The 16,440-nt window shown below is 43.0% G+C and overlaps 1 protein-coding gene across 1 annotated transcript in view; it reads left to right on the forward strand.

Annotated features, from left to right (window-relative positions):
- Nucleotides 1-16,440, forward strand: part of LOC134467794 (disks large homolog 5-like) — a 104,766-nt gene that overhangs the window by 28,711 nt on the left and 59,615 nt on the right. The window contains exon 4 of the mRNA XM_063221729.1: nucleotides 4,776-4,922. Coding sequence (XP_063077799.1) covers nucleotides 4,776-4,922 — 147 coding nt within the window. The remainder of the gene's footprint in view (nucleotides 1-4,775; nucleotides 4,923-16,440) is intronic.

Consider the following 16,440-nt stretch of genomic DNA (forward strand, 5'->3'; position numbering starts at 1 on the left):
TATGTTTACTTCTCAAGAAGATCCATCACGACAATGCAGCAGCTATGACCTTACATTAAAAATCTCTGTTGCATTTGACATTCACAACGTAAATATGGCAAACATGTTATTTTACAAACGGATGAAAAAAATGTGGCACACTGATTACTGCTCTTTTTTTATTGTTTTCTTATTTTTGCACTGTGCATCGTCAGGTTCACTCTTATGTTCTTTTATATAATACAATTACATAATCTTTTTTTTTACTTTACATGAAAAACTACTGCCATTGGATTTGACATTCAGAAAGTAAATATGTCAGTAGTGCAGATAGCCACCACTTGTGTTGTTGTATTGCACATGACTCATTGACTTTACATTTAAAACGGTCCTGTGTTCGACATTCATGAAGTACAGTAAATGTGTCAGTGCTAGTGTGTCTTGTGTTTGTGCTTTTTTGTCTGCTTAGGATTCATTGCCGTACATACAGTAACGCTAAAGGCACAGAGGAGTGCTGTGTGTGTGAGTGTGTGTGTGTGTGTGTGTGTGTCTGTGTGTGTCTGTGTGTGTGTGTGTGTGTGTGTGTGTGTGTGTGTGTGTGTGTGTGTGTGTGTGTGTGTGTGTGTGTGTGTGTGTGTGTGTGTGTGTGTGTGTGTGTGTGTGTGTGTGTGTGTCAGACTCGGGAGAACAAGTAGCAACCCTCAAGGAAGTAAGGAACAAGAGTTGAATGAAAAGTGAAAGCTGGCAAAAAGAATAGTCCTCTTACAGAACACAACTGCAACGACAACAACAACAACAACAGAAAGCAGTTCCTGCCTGTTTTACACATGAGAGATACCTGAGACAAGTGACTCATCGTCTCTCTCTCTCTCTCTCTCTCTCTCTCTCTCTCTCTCTCTCTCTCTCTCTCTCTCTCTCTCTCTCTCTCTCTCTCTCTCTCTCTCTCCTCTCTCTCTCTCTCTCTCTCTCTCTCTCTCTCTCTCTCTCTCTCTCTCTCTCTCTCTCTCTCTCTCTCTCACACACACACACACACACACACACACACACACATTTTGTACATACACACACACAAACACATTTTGTACATACACACACACAAACACATGTAAAATAGACTATCTGTATACTCAGGTGAAATCAGTAGGTGTAGCCTACATAGGCTATACAGTATATGGTTTGTTTGATATACAGGATATGTTTTATATGTATTTATTATATGGTTGTGACGGCATCGGTCGAATGCTCCATTCATTTCAACGGGGCTCCCCAACGTTCGCACGTCTGTTATTTTTCGATAACGGACGGGTTGGTCTATAACAGACCGCTGTCAATGGCAACAAGACTTTTCACTGCTAAAGCGACTTTTCAACAAGACTCTAATCTGCTGCTGTGATAGACAACACCTGTTGTCCTGGCTACCTAGCTGTTAGCGTTGTTCCACAACGGCACTGTTTTGTTTTGCGCAGCAACAATCTTTTGACATTAAAAACTATAATAGACTACACATTAAATAGGCCTAAAGAAATGTCCCCGCCATGTGTGAATCATTTAAGTATATCCATATAATAAGCGGGTTAACTTTCGGCGAGTCGGACGCTTTGTGGAATAGCAGCACTTCAGAGAGAACAAGACCCCTCCGCTCCGCGTCGGGGTCTAAAGATTCTCTCTGTCGTGCTGCTATTCCACGGTAGCGACCTTCTCGCCGAACGTTAACCCTTACATAGCAGCACTGGATTAATTGCCAAAATGGCCAATATGTTTTCAGAATCAAATAGGCATTTGTGAGCTAGATGACTGAAATGGCTTCGCGTAAACCTGCGTAATTGGAGTATATCATTCTTTTTTTATTGTTTATGTTCAGTGTATATATTCAACATATTTTAGTTTTACAGAGTACCAGAGCTGCATCTAGCTGATTAATTTACTTTTTAAATTGCAGTTGCATTTTGTCACTGGCAGATTGAGCAGCATATTTATTTAAATAGCTGGTCTTTATTGGACTCTTTTGGCGGTCTCGTTTATTCCCTCTCTCCCTCGTCGGGCTGCGTATTTATTTAAATAGCGGCTCTTTATTGGGGAGATTTGACTGTGGTGGCCTACATGGCCGATTTAGCATGGCTCCTTTTCATGTCTATGGGATTAGAGGGCGACTGAGCCAGGGCCTGGTGTAAATGGCTTTAGTCATCCTCCATCCCTTTTGCAGAATAAAACATGCGCACGCACGCACGCACGCACGCACGCACGCACGCAGACACATACACACACCGTTTGCAGAAGTAACAGTGACATGTGCGACCAAATGAGTCGCATGCTCACTCATGTGCACACAGTCGGTCGTGCATTAAATGTTGCACTTCCGTCATACCCTGAACATGCAACATGCACACTTGCTCTCGCTCGCTTTCTCTCTTTCTCTCTCACACACACACGCACACACAGAGAGAGAGAGAGAGAGAGAGAGAGAGAGAGAGAGAGAGAGAGAGAGAGAGAGAGAGAGAGAGAGAGAGAGAGAGAGAGAGAGAGAGAGAGAGAGAGAGAGAGAGAGAGATTTAATCAGGGGCAAGCTATTTACAGATACACTCACAAGAAAATATGATATATGTACTCACCAATACTCGTGGTTGTGCGTGACGGTGTATGATTTTGGCAAACCCATTCACGCAACCCACAGCACACACACAGACACACACAGACACACACACACACACACACACACACACACACACACACACACACACACACACACACACACACACACACACACACACACACACACACACACACACACACACACACACACACACACACACAAGAAAGTGCCTTTAAAACCCAAATCCTTTGGGATCATCGGTCAGCAATCTGCCTCAAATAGCAGTGACCTTAATAACCTTGGGCTAGTGTTTCTGCTGCTGTTGTTTTTAAATATGAATTATTAAGCGCAAAAAAGCTGGAAGTTTTTCGTCCGTAACCCGCACGCACATCACGCACACCCAAGTAAATATGAGTGGAGAAGAGATGGGGATTGGCAAATAGCAGATGTAGCCTCTTACGGCAGATGGGTCCGTTGACGGGCCTAGTCACGCTTTGCTGAAAACACTCAACTACATCATAACAACATTACTATGACAATGCAAGGAGTCTTGACTTGGTCATTTTGGTGACAGTAAGGTTATAAAAGAGGCCCTGTGTTAAAGGGTTAATAGCTTACTGTAATGTCTGAAGAAAGAGGGGGTTTGTGTGTATGTGTGTGTGTGTGTGTGTGTGTGTGTGTGTGTGTGTGTGTGTGTGTGTGTGTGTGTGTGTGTGTGTGTGTGTGCGTGTGCATGTGCATGCGTGCGTGCGTGCGTGCGTGGAGAGGGGGGTGGGTGGTCGTGTAGTCTTCGCTAGCCAGGCCACGCCCTCATAGTGACGCTTCGGCGTTGCTTCTAGTCAGGCCAAGAGCAATGTGCAACAATTATGGTTTCTGATCTCCCAAAAAAACGGGAACTCCACACTAGTCAAACAGTAGCAGACCTTGGGAGGCAGGTCAACCATGCCGTTAGGGAAATATTAATTGTTATGCTCTTGGTCAAATCAAGTCTCGAAGGGATTTGAAAGTCGATGATAATCAGGCTAAGTCTTAATAGCTATGGGTTAAATTCACACATGAAATGTCATTGTTTACTGTCTAGAAGCCCAGGGCTGTGTCTGTGGCCTGAAAACGCAGACAGAGAGCTTGCTGCTGTAGTAAGATGTTTATTTTTATTCACATTATTAATGGTCTATTTTTGTGCTTGTGATGAGGCGTTTTTGCTGATGTGCCAATTGGAGTTCAACTCTAGCCTTGGGCCTCTTTCGTCCCCTGCTCTGTTGTGTTATCCATCTCCATGCTGTTGTTCTACTCTCTTGCTTCTCTCGTCCTCTCTCCATCGCACTCCACATCTTTCTGTGTCCACATGTTGTTTTTCTTTCTGGCCCCAAATGTTTGTTATTTATCCTGACCTCCTTCTTTGCCCTTCTTTTCCCTTATGCTCTCTGTTTCCCAGAAAATCATTTGCTTGTTTATCTGTGTCATGATCATTCAGGTGTCAAATTTGAGCTGTGAACAAATGAATGTCTCATTATCATCACCTGGTTTTCTTCTCCTCTGACCTTCGACGTGGCTCCTTGGGCTGGGTGCAGCTAACACTGCTGAGTCTGTCACGGGCTGTCTTTCTAGTATATGTAATTCGGTGCACAAGTTTAAGGTGTCAATAGATGCCTCTCTTTTCTATGCCCTCTGTCCTCTAGGGCTGTGACGATATTGTATCAAGCCGAGGAATCGTGATACGCAGAGTCATGATACTGTATCACGATGCAAGGAGGGAGTATCGTGATACGCCCATTCAAATTTTTTTTTACCCTTCAGTTCAGAAAACAACCACATGATATGATGTGATAGTGCTTCCAAGCTTCAAATCATCATTATTATTTTAAAACCTTTTTAGCCTCTTTTACCTATTCTACCTATAAAGTACCATAGGTTTTAGGTTTGTAAATAAAAAAGCTAATTAATTCATTTAAAAAGATACATAAAAAATGTAGGGTGTATCTTTCTATTGAATGAGATATGTCATGCAAATACGCCTCATCAATGTGGTATTCAGTCAATAACTAAACCTTGTCTTGACAGGTTAGGACGAGCATAATGAGGGAATAAGTGTTAGTAACACTTTGCTCTCTGGTTGCATTGGCTCTTGCCTCTTGTCTATGCTGTTTTCTGGTACAGTATGTTACCTCTTGCATTGCCTTACATTGTCTTGACTGTACCTCCATAGGCCCAGCGCGTCTAAGCCGGGCCACGACTACGAGCGTCTGAAGCTGCAGTGCACCAAGGCCATGGGGGACCTGCAGTCCCTGCAGAACCAGCACACCAAGACCCTGCAACGCTGTGAGGAGGCCGCCAAGGAGGCAGACTTTTACCAGTGAGACTTTTACCGCCCTTGTCTTCTAATCCGTCCATCCTTCCATCTTTTCCATCTTTTCATTTCTTTCTGCTTATGTATTCGCTCGTTATGTTGATTCTCAAGGAGGCAAACTTTTACCAGTGAGACTTTTACAGCCCCTGTCCTTGTATTTTTTATAGAGCATTCATCCATCTTTTCCAATTTTCCTCTGTCATTTTTTTAACAATACATCATCCATCCATCTTTTCAACTTCCATTTCTTTTCTCATGGCCCAAGATGGCCTTCTTATTCTTTTCTGTCATAGACGACTTCTACCAGTGGGTTGCTGTTTTTTTTTTTCTTTTACAATACATTCCTTCATCTTTTCCAACTTTCTGTTCATTGTTAACTTCCATTAATTCTCTCATGGCCGACTTCTTCTTTCACCTCTTCATCATTACTTCGTCTTGCTTCATGGCTGTCTTCTACCACCAATGAGACCCTGCTCTCTTTTTGTGATACATCTCTCCATGTCTTCTCTCTCATCTGTCCATCATCACTTCATCCATTGTCTTGTGTCATGGCTGCCCTCTGTCATTTACAGTCTCTGTTCTTGCTTTTATACTTCCCTGTAATTCTTCTCTTTCAACGGTTTCACTTCATTCATCATTGTCTTACTCTGAGATCATGCTATTGTTTTTAAGCCCTTGGTTTTATCTTTTCAACGCTCATCTTTTCTTTCCTACTCTGCACTTTTCTGCAAAGTCACAGTTGACCTTGACTAGTAAGAAACTTCTCACCTAACCTGACTCTCGCCAGATGGTTGGGTTAACTACTCACAGATTTGGAAAAAAAAACAGTTAGAATGACAAAATGTATGTCGATATGTGAGTCAATTGTTGCTGAAACAACTTGTTTCACTTATTTTTACCCTTCTTCACTATTTTTAAATGTGACTACATCATCTCTCTGAAAATCCTGCAATCCTCTAGCAATACGTATCTAGGGGTCTTCCAAACCTGTGAGCGGAAATACACAAGGGTCTGGAGATTCTGGCAACTTCTCACCATCCTTAAATTTCTTTCCTTTCATTATTTGAATGTCTTTCGTGCTGTTCATTCATGGGCTCTTGTGAACTCCCAATCTCGCTTCTATCACGCCATCCTTCGTCCTCTACCCTGTCACTACTTGTCACCATCTCATCTATTCTTCATTTATGACCATGCTCACATCTTCATGCCGATGATCCTTTTATATCTTTCCATCTGTCAGTCCATTTCTGTCCGTTCACCGCTTTTGTTTCATATCTGTCAATGACTCCACCAGGGAGCTCCAGCTGTTTTGATCCATACTACTGATAAAAGATGGTTTAAGGTGCACATAGAGGTTATCTTCTGTGTTACTATAGTTTCTAGGCAGTTCTTTATTGAGAATGAAGAGATATCTATCTGTTTTTTCATATCTGTTTGCCTCTCTCTCTATCTTTCTCTCTATTCCTCTCTCTCTTTTCACAACTTTCTCTTTTCTTATACATTTTTATCTTCTATCTCTGTCCCTGTCTCTGGCTCTTTCTGGCTGTCTCTTTATCTATAAGTTAATACATCTTTCTTTTTCTGTCTCCCTGGCAGTCTCTCTCTCTCTCTCTCTCTCTCTCTCTCTCTCTCTCTCTCTCTCTCTCTCTCTCCTCTCTCTTTGTATCTCTCTCCTCTCTCTCCTCTCTCTCTCCTCTCTCCTCTCTCTCTCTCTCTCTCTCCATCTCTCTCTCTCTCTCTCTCCCTCTCTCTCTCTCTCTGAGCTGTTGTGTGAGCTGTAGTCTTGATTATGACCAGCGATTGAGTATGATTATGAGGATCAGATGTAAGCCTGCAATGTGACGCCCGGCGCTACGATATTGATGATTTCCGAGAGGTACAAACAGTGTCATAAGCTGCAGCCTCGGCCTCTCACTTACTAGGTGTAACACAGATGTCTTGGTGACACAAAACAACATGCCTGTGCCACCGAAACAAAGAAATATTTTGAAATGTTATATATCATATATTGCCTATCATATACAGTTAACACACAATGATACAACCTAAAGTTACAGTGTTTTCCATACATGATTTTCCATAGTAGACTATTTGGTAATATGGAATGAAAGTGAAAGCCGAAAGCCCAAATGAAACTCCAACTCCCATTGTCATTGTGACACAGCACTCTACAGCAAACAAGTGTTCACTGCACACAACGAAATTGCATTTATGCCTCACCCGTGCAAGGGGGCAGCCCCCAATGGCGCCCCAAGGGAGCAGTGCGGTGGGGCAGTACCATGCTCAGGGTACCTTAGTCATGGAGGAGGATGGGGCAGAGCACTGGTTAATTACTCCCCCCACCAACCTGGCGGGTCGGGAGTCGAACCAGCAACCTTTGGGCTACAGTCTGATGCCCTAACCGCTTACCCATGACTGCCCTACTGCCCATAATGTTGTAAGTAATGGTGAACGTGTGGTTAATTACTGTAAGACATGAAAAATGTAGGAAGTGGAAACGCTTCACAGAATGAAAAACGAGCACCACAAAGTAAAGTGATCCAACAGTCACACGTGCAGGTCAGTGGGGTATACACATAACACCTACAATGGCTCGTTTTGTTGTTGTTGTTGTTGTTGTTGTTGTTGTTTGACCATAGCACCACACAATTGTGCTTGGTTTGTGGGAAATATTGCATAAAGATATTATATTATATTATATCATATTATATCATATTATATTATATTATATTATATTGTATTACATTACATTACATTATATTATATTATATTATATTATATTATATTATATTATATTATATTATATTATATTATATTATATTATATTATAGGAACATTATGGGCCCTCTACACTGAAGGTGTGAGTAGGCTATGTGTAGTCTTACAAAAGACAAGCATAAACGTGCTCCGAATCAGAGTTGAACTTTTAAACTCTGTGTACACCACGATAATCAATCTAACCAGTCAATGAAATGTTTCACAGCGGCTTGCCTCAGGTTCTTGTGGTATTGTGGTCGGACTGGCACTGCATTTTGCAGTTCCTGTACTTGTAGGTCTACATGCAACATGTCACTGATTCTTGAAAGTTTGTCAAAAACATGTCCCTGCAGTAAAATATTAATTCTGTTGAAAATCAACTAAATTTTCACAAACAAAATGAACCCAGGTAATGGCCAAGGGGTCGGTCACACGAATACACAGTTGTTTGAAATATTTAAGTGTAATTTTATTACTTTTCATGGCTATAAACCTGTCCACACCCTGTAAAAACGCCTGTCCCAAGGACTGGCATCATCATTTCAATTGACTTAAAATACAAAAATCACTAACAGAATTGAACAATATCACCATGATGTGGAAGACCATATTAAAGTGGTTCTACAGATGTGCACATAGTGGATGTAAAACAATATTTACTATTATTTACTAATTGCTCAAAATGTGTCCAGCATATTGGTCACCACCGTCAGATTTTTTCTAAAAGACAATAAAATCAAGTATGCACAAGGTAATTTTCATTACTGAGGACCCCTTTTCAAACCTTTAGCTCTACTGCATACTTCACCATCACTGAAGCTCCTGTAAGTTTACTATTTTGTCCTCAATTTGTTAATTTGTTTGGACACTGGTACTGTCCCAACCATAAACTGTCAACACCGTCGGGGGTTTTAATAGTATTGTATTACATTAATGTTAATAAATAAAAAAAATTTCAGAAAAGGTATGAAGCACCCAAGAAACAGAGCGAAAATGAAATGAATGTGAACAAACAATGCATAATATTTAAAAGAGTGTTTTTTTGTCTCACACCGTCAGATGTCACCACCGTCAGATTTTGTTCTGCTCATCATGTTGTTCCATATTTTACTAAATTGTGCTGGTTAATGAAACATTACTAGGCATGTTAGTAATAATTGTGATCCAAAATGATATTCTAGCCACCACTGAGGTGCATTTGGAGGTTTTTTTGTCAGAAAACCTGACGGTGGTGACATCTGATGGAGTTCACCAAAAAACACATGTTTTACGTGTTTTTGACATGTTTTAAGAATATGCATACAATAAGTATCTACAGTTATGTTGAATTGTTAAAGTAATTCACTTTAATACAGTAAACATGTGTTTTTACTTCTAATTCTGTCTGCCGCGGTTGACAAAACAAGAAAGAGCCCATTTTATGAAAAATGTTAAACATGGGGAGCTTGGCCAATGCATTCCCTGCACAGCCAAGACCTACATCTATGATAATACACCTCTTTATTTTGGATTTGAACAACTTAAAAGCTGTTTTTACCACATTTTCAACAACCAGTGGCTTACTTCCTAGATACTGTAATCTAACTAATGAAGAAAAAACACATGCTCATACTGTGCACACACAAAAATAAAGTGTTTATGCAAGATGCCATTGACTTGAGAGGGCTATTTATTTTGCTAAATGCAGGTACTAATTAGGCCACTTCCGCCACTCTCAGATTACTGTCACCACCGTCAGTTCTTAAGTCACCACCGTAAGAAGGAGTTTTGGACATTTTAAATGAATGTGCTTACAACATTTTCCTTAGGAGTTGTTGAAATATCAAAGTAATAGCCAATTTAAGCCTACACGAATATTTGTGAAATTACAAAAAATTGTTTGTTGTATTTAGGCATTAAGTAAGCATCGTATGACGGTACATATTTTAAAATTAGAACACATGAAACAGTATTAAAATAGAACAAAAGTGAATTTTCAACATTTAAAGGCGTATGTGTGAACCAAAAAATACACATAATCACTTAAAAACTCCAGATACATATGCAACCAAAAAAATAAAATTTTAATAACTTTTAATTGTGTCTGACGGTGTTGACAAAAAACCAGGTATGATCGGAGAAAAGCCTGATTTCTGAAAAAAATACATAATGGGGAGATTGGCCTTGTGCATTTCTGAAAAGCCAAGACCTTAGTCTACAAGGATATACCATATAATTTTGTAATTCACTTTGTTTTTTTCTGTCAACATTACAACCTGTTTTAGCCACTTTCTCAAGAATCAGTGATGTAATATTATGCACAGCACTTACATCATACATACATACATACTTAACCCTAATCCCTACCTTGGCCGTAACCTCATGAGACTACTATGTGACTGCAGAACATTGCATGTTGGCTTAGATTTGTTACACTGTTTTGATCTCAATGCATTATAAGAAGCACTAGAAAAGGGCAACTGCAGCTGGTAAATAAGATATATAGTATGTTAGCTGTGTTTTGTTGTATAAAAATCTTTTGACATCTTGTTTTAACCTGTTGTCAACACTTTAAGGGGAGCTATAAGCTGCTTCTTTGACTTTTTTTGACACTTCTGTGCGTGTGTGTGCTTGTGTGCATGTATGCATGCAGTGTGTGTGCCCTTGTGGGTACACATGCGCGGACGTGCATTTTGCGTGGACCTGTGTTTTGTGTGCACACGTTGTTTGCACTGAAACACTCCATTAGGTCACTTGGTGATTAACACACGACCCCTGAACCCTGACCTCAGCCAACTGTATACCGTATATCCCAACCCTCTCCTCTCCAGGGATGGCGGGGGAAGGGGGCTGTGATTTGTTTGAGGACAACATGCTGTGAGGGGATGAGTAAAGTGTAGATCCTCACCAATCCCTTGAGGGGACGGTGTGGGAGAGGGGCTGGAGCGGCGGTGTGTTTGAGGATAAGGTGGATTGAGGGGATGAGTGAACTGTATATCCCCATCCTCTCGTCTCAAGGGATGGGATATATAGTAGATCAGTGTTTTCCAAACTTTTTGTCTCGCGTTCCCTATAAGTAGTTCCTGAAATTTGCCTTTATATAGCAGTGCTGCTCTACAGTGTTGATCCCAAAGGAAGTGTAGCACCTCAACACCCCCTCCTCACCGGCGTGGTGTGGGGGTGATTACAGTGTGTAGAGGGGGGGGTGTGTGTGTGTGTGTGTGTGTGTGTGTGTGTGTGTGTGTGTGTGTGTGTGTGTGTGTGTGTGTGTGTGTGTGTGTGTGTGTGTGTGTGTGTGTGTGTGTGTGTGTGTGTGTGTGTGTGTGACTAGGACAACTCTACATCAGGGGTTTCCAACCTTTTCCAACCTGGTGCCCACTTGAACTTTTCACAAATGTCCAAATGGCCCATGTCTGGCCCAATAAACTGTACAATTCAAATGCAACACAGCAACAAACATTATTGACATTTTTAGAATATGATTTCAGGGCCCATTTGGAATACCTTCGCAGCTCACCAGTGAACCCTGGGCCACAGTTTAAGAATCACTGGTGCTGATCCCAGAGGAAATGAAGTACTGTATATTCTCTTTGTGCAGATGGATCCACACATTGCTGAAAAGACTAAACTACATCAAACATTGCTATGACATGACCAGGAAGGTTAAGTAAGAGATTAAGATTTGGTCATTGCAATGTTTGTAACATTAAGGTCATAACAGAGGCTCTGCGCAAAGACAGATAAACTGCCTGACCTCAGGCAACTCTCCCCCTTCTCTCCATCAGCCGAGTGTAGGTCCCCACCACCCTCTCGAGGGATAGCATGCTATGCTATGTAGGTGGAATGGGGACACTTGTCACCCTTTGGAAGGATATTTTAATGGAGGTCGAGTAGGTATGGTGTAGCATGTGTTGAAGGGATTACGCTGGATTGGTGCAGGGTGTGGAACCGGGGTTGGCACAGAGTCGGGGCTGGAGGTTATCTGGGGGTTGGCTGGTAAACATCTGGTTGGGGGACCAGGGATCGTGTGTGGATTGGGGGCGTTGAATGACGTAGGGATAGATGGTTGGGTATCAGGGTTAATCCCTGCCACTTTAAAGTGATGGAATGGGGTGAGGGTGATTGCATTACATTCCATTACATTTAGCTGGTGCTTTTATCCTAAGTGTTTTACGGTTATTATTTTATAAGTTATTGGTTACAGTCCCTGGAGCAATGTGGGTTTAGGTGTCTTGCCTAAGGGCACCTCAGCCGTGGATGGCGTTGTAGGGAGAGGTCACATGGGATTAGAACCTACAACCTCCAGATTGAAAGACCAACTCCCTAAACACTAGACCACTGGTGATGTGTCGTATGGATTATGTCACCCTGAAGGGACGATGCGGGGTGGGGAGATGAGGATGCTGTGGTATGGAGTGGGAGGATGAAGCTTCAAATTGGGGATTGAGGTTTTGTGTTGGAGTTGGGGATTGGGGTAGGCATGGAGAGTTTGTATGTGTGTGCGTGTGTGTGTGTGTTCCACCAGCCTAATGTGATGGAATTGGGGTGGTATCTCGTGGGGGAGGAGGGAGGGGGTGGGGGTGATGAGTAAAGATGGGGGAGATAGTTTGGTGGTTAGCAAATCCCCATCACCCTGGAGTAGAGTGGAATGACATATGGATTCTCGCCAACCAGAAGGGATGATAGGTTTGGTACAGTGCGGAGTGGATGGATTGAGATTGAGATCAGAGTTTGGTATGGGGGGGGTGAAGTTTGAGGTTAAGGTTAATGGTCCCTGCTGGGTGTAAAGTTGTCCAGTAATACAGGTCATCAACTTTCCCCAATTTTAATCCCAAAGGGTCTTTACCATGTCACGTAATACACACAACACACAAAACACATACAGTTCTCATACATTGTACATTATGTGGTGTTACTTTATTATTCCCATATTTATTTATATCAATATTTATTAATATATATTTACTAAAGCCGTGTCAAGCAGCCTACACATAACACACACACAACACACAACATCTCAAAACACGTACACATCAATACACGTACATTATACATACTCTTACACACAGCAGGGAATGGGATTGGGGTTAGTGTGGTGTAGTGTGGTTTTGTGTGGAATTAAGGTTCAGTAAGAAGACTGAGGGTGCGGGGTGGGGTTGTGGGGGTTGGTTAACATCTGGTTGAGCAGTAATCTGTCAGGCTTCGTAATCTGATTATCTGAACCTGCTGTCCATAACCACTAAACACCAGCAACGTGCCATCTTGTGGTCCACACACTATAGAGATCAGATTAGGTTGGCATTAACACCGGGGACCAGACTCATTACATTGCATTGCATTGCATTTAGCTTTCTTAACCAAAGCGACTTACAATTGAGAGCATAATCATATCCAACTTTACAAGCAGATACAAAGTGCACAGGAAATATACAGAACATCAAATGCAGATGCAAAGTAGGGTTATTCCCCCCCCCCCCTTTTAAAAAAAAAGTGAAGTCAAGATTAATATAGTCAATTGTCTGGAAAGAGAAGTCTTTATTTGTTTCTTGAAGGCTGAAAGAGATGTGTCTGGTCTTGCTGCTTCTGGGAGACCGTTTCACCTCTGAGGAACAATGACAGAGAATAGTCTTGACTGGGATTGCTTAGAGCGGGCAAGCGGCAGAGCCAGACGGCTTGTGTTGTAGGAGCGTAGTTCTCTTCCAGGAACATAAGGCCTTAGTATGTCCTTCAGCGGAGCTGGTCCAGTGGTGGTTTTGTAGGTAAGGGTCAAGGCCTTGTGCTTGATCCAGGCAGCGAGCAGTAGCCAGTGCAACTCAATGAATAGAGGGAGTAACATGGGTCCTTTTGGGTTGAGTGAACCCCAAACCGGTTCTGCACCATCTGCAGGGTTTTAAGCACACAAGCAGGTAGAACTGCCATTTAACAGACCAGATGTGGTTTCAGAGTGTTTTCAAATGCATTTGTCTGAGTTGTAATCCGTGACACCATTCTGCAGGAGAACTGATGTTGTATGTCTTCTTTGAACAAAAGCACGCTTCTTTGCAAAAGCACACAAAGAAGACACAGTTATAAGTGCAAGTGGCAGCACTGTCGCACACACACGCACACCCACACACACAGACACAGACACACACACACACACACACACGCGCGCGCGCGCGCGCACACACACACACTACGTACACATTATTTAGATCAGCTTTCAGCAAGGCAAAGCAGCATGTTTGTGGTGATGCCTGAGATTAATCATTGTGTCAACCCTGAGGCTCTTGAAGATTTATCCTGGACAGCGGCGGGTAATCCTGGAAAACAAATCACCTCTTAGCTGTCGCATTCTTTAATTGCAGTTGTCCCATGCAGTGCACCCATGCTATGGAATTGGAATTTTTATTTTTATATCAGGAACCACCATTTTAATGCATGACATGGAAGGGGTTGGTTGGTTGTGCCCTCCAACAGACACACAAATCCAAACACAACATCTCGTATCTACGTACAAAGAGAGAGAGAGAGACAGCGAGAGAGAGAGAGAGAGAGGGACTCAAAGGAACATTAATACACCCCCCCCACACACACACACACACACAGTCACACTCATCTTTTTTTATCAGCGCTTTAGACTTAGTCACATAAGAGCTTGGTGACCATTTGTTTAATTTGGTGATGGCACATGCCATCCCTGCCACTGCTGTCACACAGACAGACACGCCAGCAGCTGGCAGCCCTCTGAACAGGACATGGCAGACCAGGGATTAGAGTTATGGTGATTTAAGCCGCTCTACACATCCATCCATCCAGGGAGATGGAGGGATAGTGAGGAGGGGTGGAGAGATGGGAGAGAAGGGGGGGGGATGAAGTAGAATGAAGAGGAAGACAGAGAGGGAAAGAGGAAGTGAAGGAGAGAGAGAGAGAGAGAGAGAGAGAGAGAGAGAGAGAGAGAGAGAGAGAGAGAGAGAGAGAGAGAGAGAGAGAGAGAGAGAGAGAGAGAGAGATGAAGAGGAAGACCTTGAGGGAACGAGAGCAGAGAGTGGATGGATGGAGAGAGAGAGAGAGAGAGAGAAAGAGAGAGAGAGAGAGAGAGAGAGAGAGAGAGAGAAAGAGAGAAGCAAAGAGAGGGAGGAAAAGAGAAGTAAAGGGGAGAAAGGGGAGTAAATTGACGAAGAGTCCCTTGAAGGATAGAGGAGAGAGAGAGAGAGAGAGAGAGAGAGAGAATGGAAGAAAGAAGCCGCTCTGGGATGAAGAAGACCGAGAGTGATGGAGGGAGCAATAGAGGGACAGAGGGACGGATGGAGGGACGGAGAGAAGTGGAGGGAGAGAGCGAAAGAGAGAAGCAGAGAGGGTGGTAGACTGAGAGAAGATGAAGGGTGCTTGGAGTGAATGAGAGACATAGAGGGAGGGGAAAAAGAGAGGGAGGGAGAGAGGGGCAGGGACGGCAAGGGAGAAAATGAAAGAAATAGGGAGGGGAGGGAAAGAAAGAAAGCAGAGACACACAGAGAGATAGAGAAGGAGAGAGAGAACTCATGGCATAAATTAAGTGGATAGTGTATCTCATGTCAGAGATTCTTGACTCAACTGCTCGGCTAAAATGTCTTTCCATTTGTCTCAAATATCTATCCATCTATCCATTCCTCCATTTATCCATCCGTCCATCCATCCATCACAACGAAGGCACACAAAGACCCTTTTAGATCATCCCTGGTTCTGTGTGTGTGTGTGTGTGTGTGTGTGTGTGTGTGTGTGTGTGTGTGTGTGTGTGTGTGTGTGTGTGTGTGTGTGTGTGTGTGTGTGTGTGTGTGAGAGAGAGAAGATACACTACCGGTATATGACCACAGAATACCTTTTTTCAGATAATCCCAGTCAATTACTGTGTGCGTGTGTGTGTGTGTGTGTGTGTGTGTGTGGGCTATGTATGACCACAGAAGGCCTTTTTAGATAATCCCAGGTTCTCTCTGTGTGTGTGTGTGTGTGTGTGTGTGTGTGTGTGTGTGTGTGTGTGTGTGTGTGTGTATGTGTGTGTGTGTGTGTGTATGTGTGTGTGTGTGTGTGTGTGTGTGTGTTTATTTGTGCATGTGCCTGCGTGCGTGCGTGTGTGCTTGTGCACGTGTGTGTGTGTCTCTGTGTGTGTGCGTGCAGTGCACGCATGGCCTTTTTAGATAATCCCAGGTTCTGTGTGTGTGTGTGTGTGCGTGCGTGTGTGTGCACGTTTGTTTGTGTGTGTGTGTGTGTGCGCATGCTTGTGCGCGCGTGTGTGTGTGCATGCTTGCGCACGTGTGTGTTGGTGCATGCGTGTGCGTGTGTGTGTGCATGCGTGCGCATGTTTGTGTGTGCGTGTGCGTGCGCGCGTGACCACAGAAGCTCTTCCTGTCCGAGTCCCTCAAGGACAATCCTGGCCATGATATGATGGAGGTCCTGCTCTTTGTTTAGCAAGCTACTGTAGTGTAGTGGATATACATGGATAAAGGAGGGATTTTGGGGCAAGTTGGGACAACTGGGAAATGATCTCTTGATGTGTGTGTGTGTGTGAGTGTGTGTGTGTGTGTGTGTGTGTGTGTGTGTGTGTGTGTGTGTGTGTGTGTGTGTGTGTGTGTGTGTGTGTGTGTGTGTGTGTGTGTGTGTGTGTGTGTTTCATTTATCCTTTATTTAGCCAGGATTGTCCCATTGAGACTATAGGTGCATTCCAATATGCGACCTTGCTTCCTCCACTTGTGCTTGTGGCCTCGTACCAGGAAGTAATATGTCATGATGACATCACTGACAACAGCATTATATTTCAATATATTGCAAAAGC

Source organism: Engraulis encrasicolus, chromosome 17 (assembly GCF_034702125.1).
Source record: "Engraulis encrasicolus isolate BLACKSEA-1 chromosome 17, IST_EnEncr_1.0, whole genome shotgun sequence".
NCBI lineage: Eukaryota > Metazoa > Chordata > Actinopteri > Clupeiformes > Engraulidae > Engraulis > Engraulis encrasicolus.